We start from the raw sequence: 6,000 nt of genomic DNA on the forward strand, positions 1-6,000 counted from the left end.
TAGCCCGATATAGGAGAACGGAGGGAACCAAGGGACCCACTAGGAGGAACGCATACAACTAGAAGCCCTAGTTGCCAAGTAGTTTTCCTATCCTTCAAGTCTTTTAATAAATATCATTGAGAGTCCTAGAGCAGTCGCCTAGCGACTCCGTAACAAAGTATATATTTATAATAACAGAAGTTAAATACCTTAGGTTTATTATCTAAGCAGGCGTTAAGGTTAGGCCCGACCTAATAAAAATTACTATAATTTAAGAATAGTAACTACCTACTAAGGTAAGGGGGATCTAAAGCTTCCTAGGTTTTGTAAACTTCTACTATAAATTTATTTCAAATTTTACAAGCCTTACGGAACTACTTACAGCCCTTATAGGGAGGGGTATACTATTTTGCTAGGAACCTAAAGAAGATATAGCCTTTTAATCCCTTAAGCGTACCTTTTCGTTATACCTAATCCTAATATAATAGGACCTAGATAGGAAGACCCTCGTTAAGACCAATTACTTAGGCAAGGCACTAAGCGGATACCTCTTGCAAATTAATAGTAAGGGGGTCCTATAACTAATAGCCTACTACTTAGCTAAACTTATACTAATAGAAAGGAATTATACAATTTACAATAAGGAACTTCTAGTAGTTATTAGCTATCTTAAGGTATAGTTAGTAGACCTATAAAGTATTATAGAACTATTTACTATTTTAACGGACTATAAGAACCTTAAATACTTTACTAAACTACAGGAGATATTAGAATAATAGGTATAGTAGGCAGAAGCCCTTACAAACTTTAATTACTTACTATAGTACAGACCGGGCTTATAAGTACAACGGCCGGATATACTCTTATATTAGGAATAGGATAAGGAGGATATACTATACCTAGGATAAATACTTCGGCCGGTATTAATCTCTATATTACAAGAGGCGCCTAGAGGCCAACCCGTACAAGAAGGCCCTAACGCCTAGGATATAGTAATTATAAATATAGGGATAGATCGGGCAAATATAGAGACAGACCGGGCCTAGGCCGGCTATAAAATACTAAGCGTTTAAGATATAACGGCTATAAATATAGGGGTAGACCGGGCCCGTCCAAAGACGGAAGGGGAATAAAGAGCTATTAATATATCCTAACTACTCCTAGTAGTATAGGGATAAATAGGAAAAAAGATATTATTTCCATAGGATATACTAGCCGGCCGACTGCTCTTTCCGGAACCCTACCTATAGGAATTATAGGATTAGGCATTACAAAACAATATAATATATAAAGCTTAACGATAAGTAGTTGCAATAGGTATACGGAAATTCCTAGTAAAAGTAAAGACAAAAGAACAAAAAGCTAATTATACTATTAGTACCTATAGTACAATATACTATAGGGGACGCCTATAGTTACTAGCCTAGGAACTACTAATAACGTAAATAATACAATAGGTATACGAATTACCTATATCGGGCTACCCTAGTCGAAACGGAATATTCCGGGCACTTTAGCGGGACTTCCACTAAGATAGTATATTATAGGATATAGTACGGTATATTTAGAATTACTACTACTACTAAAGCTATAAAAGCCATTTATAGAGATAGGGACTCCTATAACTAATCCCCCCGCTAGACCGTTATTGGAAGCAGATATTAATTAACTTTATAACCGACCTACTAGTATAGAACGATAAGGACCCCTAATTCTTAATAGTTATTATAGACTGTCTCTCTAAATTTATTTAACTAAAGGCAATAACAATAATAAGTACAAAGGCTTATACGGAACGGTTTAAGACCTATTAGTAGCAATTTAGGGGTTTTCCCGCCTAAATTATAACGGATTAGGGATTAGACTAGCTTAGTAAGTCCTAGATATCCCTATACTCCCTTATTGGTACGGAATAACTCCTATTAATTTTATATTACCCCTAAACGGATAGGGACACTAAGAGGGTAAATTAGGAAATTTAAGCTACCCTACGGATCCTAATCTTATTTAAGCAATTCGACTAGCCGGCCTACCTAGCTACCTACTAGCTTACCCTAAATAATAGGAAGTCTTTAGTTATAGGAGTTAGCCTAAACAAGCTATTATTAGGCTACGAAATCGGTATAATACCTAGGATAAAGGACGACTAGGCAAGCGTAATAATACCAAAAGGGAGGGCTATTGCTTTCCTATAATACCTAAGGGAAGGAATAGAAATTATATAAGCGGCTATTACCTTTATACAATAACGCTTATATAAGTCGGTAGTAGCTTTAGGCCGCCTAGTAGAAAAGTTCTAGGTAGGTAATAAGGTCTAGCTTAGCCTTAGATATATTAAAACCAACAGGCTATATAGGAAGCTAGACTAGGTAGCTTTTAAGTTTACGGTACTAGCGGTACTAATACTACTTACAGTAATACTAGATATTCCTTAGGGCTTATACCCTACCTTCTATATAGACCTTATTAAAAGGGTAGTAAACGACCCCTTACCTAGTTTGGTAGTATAGGATTTAGAGCCAGGCCTACTATTAGTCTAAGATAAGGATAGTACCTTACAAAAGGAATACTAAGTCGAATGCATTCTTACAATAAGGGGGGCCTAAGGCTAAGGGGGATAACGTAATACCCTTATGTTAAAATTACTGGTATTTATACTAGTAAGACTACCCAAATAGGATACTATCCTATGTGTTGCCATTTGCAACACCGGGCAGCAGTACTACTGCTTGCCCATATACTACCACTGTACTGCACGTACAGGTAGTATATCGAGTTGACGAATTGCACTTGCTATGCAAATTCTCCTCGCTCCGACTTGGTACAATTGATGGCAGTACTACTGCCCAGCCAATTTACTACTGTCGCACGTTACGTGCAAAGTGGTACTTGGTCGACTAAGCAAGATCATTGATCGGGCCGTCAATTAACGCGCTCCCAACTACTACTAGTAGTTGCCCGCCAACAGTACTACTGTTGCGCGGAAGGACCCACCCAACTGCAACTAGCAGTTGCTTGCCAGCAGTACTACTACTGGCCCACTCGACTACTGCAGTACTACTGCTGTACTGTCGCGACCGAACCCTAATACTAATCAACCCTGCTAGTTGCAACCAACTTGCAGTATGACTCAACCAGAGTATTTAGAGCTGCATTGAATGCAAGCAGATTGTTTGGAGATGCATTGTATGGAATCAGACAGAATTCCAACACGTGCATATTGCACTGATTGAGGTACTACCTCTTAGGTATAAAATGGTCCTCCCTTTCCTACACTCTTAGATAGTTAGGTACATAACGCACGTATGCGCGCAAGCAAGTACAAGAAACACAACAGTCTTTCTTTTCTGAATTGTCCCTTGGTACTACTATTTGACTTATTCAAATCTGTATTCCCTGCCCAGTTACTAACTGGTGCACTTCCTGCTGTTACTAACAGCCTCGATTGATATCCATTTTGGATAGTCCGTGTAACTGAACTTCCACTGCGCACCCTTCCTATTTTACCCCTTTATTCCAAGAGGTAATTCCCCTTTTTATTTTAAGAGGTTATAAGCCCGGAAGGACTACACCAAAATCCTCCGGAACAATCGACCCAGCTGCCAATACAACAAGTACTACTTGTTGTACTTCCTAACGCACTTCTGCTGTAAGTACTACTTACGGCAATTCCAGGAAATCAATTCAACTGCAGCATCCAGCTGCCAATACAACAAGTACTACTTGTTGCAACTACTAGTACTACTAGTATAAAGGTAAACCGAAAATCTAGTTACTAACTAGATTGTGTCTGTGTTTTTAAAATGGATTCTACCAAGGAAGGTCAGGCCACCAAAACACCCATTATGTCGGAACTTAAAGCAATTATTCAAAGGCAACAAATGCAGTATAATGATCTTTCCAATCGGTTCAACCAACTTACGGACCAATTAAACAACACTATTATACCAATCCAAAAACGTCTCGACAAAATGGAGCCTGAACATACACCTATCCAAGGAATCCCAACATACAGTAGTGGTACTACTACTACTGAAATGACTGATCTTAGCTCCAACATGGAGCTATCCAAGAAGGCATTCTCATTTCCAGAGTATACTAAGCTCAAAGACACCAAGAACTTTAACTTATGGGAACAATTACTTTCCATCCAACTTGGTTCCCTTCGCCTGGAAGGATTTCTGAAAAACCCATCAATTGCTATTGGTTACTCACATTACAATTAATGCTCCTTGCTTATGCTACTTCGGGATAGCTGTTCTGAGGGCCCACGAGCATCAATTGCATGGATTTACAACCCAACCGATGCCTATCTGTTGCTAAAACAACAGTACTCAAAGGGCCAGGCAGCCCAACGCTGCAATCTCTACGATTCCTACCACAACCTTACACTTAAAGGGTACAAAGGAACACTTAAGGCGTTTAATTCGGAATTCAACAGCTGCCTCACTCGACTTTAACTTACTGGAGTAAGTATCGACCCACTGGATCAGGCAAATCGATACCTTACAACTGTTGGTCCTGTTTTCTCACAATGGGCTGCAATACAACGCAACAATCTCCAAACCAATACCGTCTTAGGGATTAATACAGCATCCCTCAACCTGCAATATCTTTAGACCAACTTACTGGAAGAATATCAAAATCCTAATAGTCCCAGTTTCCAAGCATTCAGTCACAGGATAACACAACTATCCAAAACACCAGACACTAGGTCTACTAGACCTAGTCGACCCAACCAACCCAATCGACCTAACCGACCCAACTAACCCAATACACCCAATCGACCCAACCGACCCAAACAATACAATCGAACCAAAAACCACACACCAGTCAAGGGTACTACTAGTTTCCTGACTGGTAACTACAGCCTATCAACTGGCTGTATAGGGTTACCTGATTCCTGTCAGGAATCAGATACCGACTCTGATTCCGAACAAGAATTGGTACTATTACCCGATTTGGGTAATATTGGTATGACATATCGTGTTGATAACAACGATACGTACCGAATGGGCCTACTTTACGATACTGGCTCAACCTGTCATTTGGTCAACAACCGGCTTAAGTTTACGACTTTCCGACCCATTGCAAAATCCCAAGCAAAACCAATTACAACAGGAGGTAGTCCAATTTATCCCAAAGGTATTGGCTGTACTGAATTTACTGTACTAATTCGTACCAATCCATCTGTCTACGGTACTCTTGTTTTACAAGAAGCACTGTACATTCCGAAACTGAAGGTCAGTATTGTTAGTGGAATTCGCCACTATGCGTCTGGAGGAACACTTATTAAGGAACATCTGTACAACTTAAATCGATAGTTATGCGGACTCCTCAACTTCCAGAAACACGGCTTCTTCCTACAACAGCAAGGTCAACAAACGCCCTATCTAACGAAATTAGATACTTCCCACTCTAGCTACTACAGTAGCTACGGAATTACAGTCGAAATTCCCTCCCAACCCCCCCCCTGGGCTACCGAAGCAGAGGATTGGTCGGCACCTTCAACGGTGCCTCGGTCGGCACCTTCAACGGTGCCTCGGTCGGCACCTTCCCCGGTGCCTCGGTCGGCACCTTCATCGGTGCCTCGGTCGGCACCTTCATCAGTGCCTCGGTCGGCACCTTCCCCGGTGCCTCGGTCGGCACCTTCATCGGTACCTCGGTCGGCACCTTCATCGGTACCTCGGTCGGCACCTTCAACGGTGCCTCGGTCGGCACCTTTACCGGTGCCTCGGTCGGTACCCAGATCGGTACTTAGCCCAACTGTCAGTTCGGCTACACCAAGGGACCTTACTAAGGCTACCCTATTCAAAGACCCTATAGAAGACCCAATTCCTATAGAGGCAACAGACCAACTAGTAGTCCCAACTGCTAGTCTTGGGGAACAAGTTCTTCCAACTACTTGTTCGGAATCCAACAACCAGTCTTACCAAAGACTATTGCAACAAGCGGGCATTTGGTACATTCGACTGGGACATATCAGTCTCCCACTCTTGAAAAAGACCAGTAGTATTACTA

The 6,000-nt window shown here is 41.2% G+C and overlaps 1 protein-coding gene across 1 annotated transcript; it reads left to right on the forward strand.

The window, feature by feature from the left end:
- Positions 1-5,305: 5,305 nt before the first annotated feature.
- Positions 5,306-5,740, forward strand: DCS_05875 (uncharacterized protein; the record flags this gene model as incomplete). Its single annotated transcript, XM_040803176.1, has 2 exons — positions 5,306-5,355; positions 5,428-5,740. The coding sequence occupies 2 exons, from the start codon at positions 5,306-5,308 to the stop codon at positions 5,738-5,740; spliced, it is 363 nt and encodes a 120-aa protein (XP_040658209.1).
- Between the last annotated feature and the right edge of the window lie 260 nt (positions 5,741-6,000).

The sequence above is a fragment of the Drechmeria coniospora genome, chromosome 02, assembly GCF_001625195.1.
Source record: "Drechmeria coniospora strain ARSEF 6962 chromosome 02, whole genome shotgun sequence".
In the NCBI taxonomy this organism is placed as follows: Eukaryota; Fungi; Ascomycota; class Sordariomycetes; order Hypocreales; family Ophiocordycipitaceae; genus Drechmeria; species Drechmeria coniospora.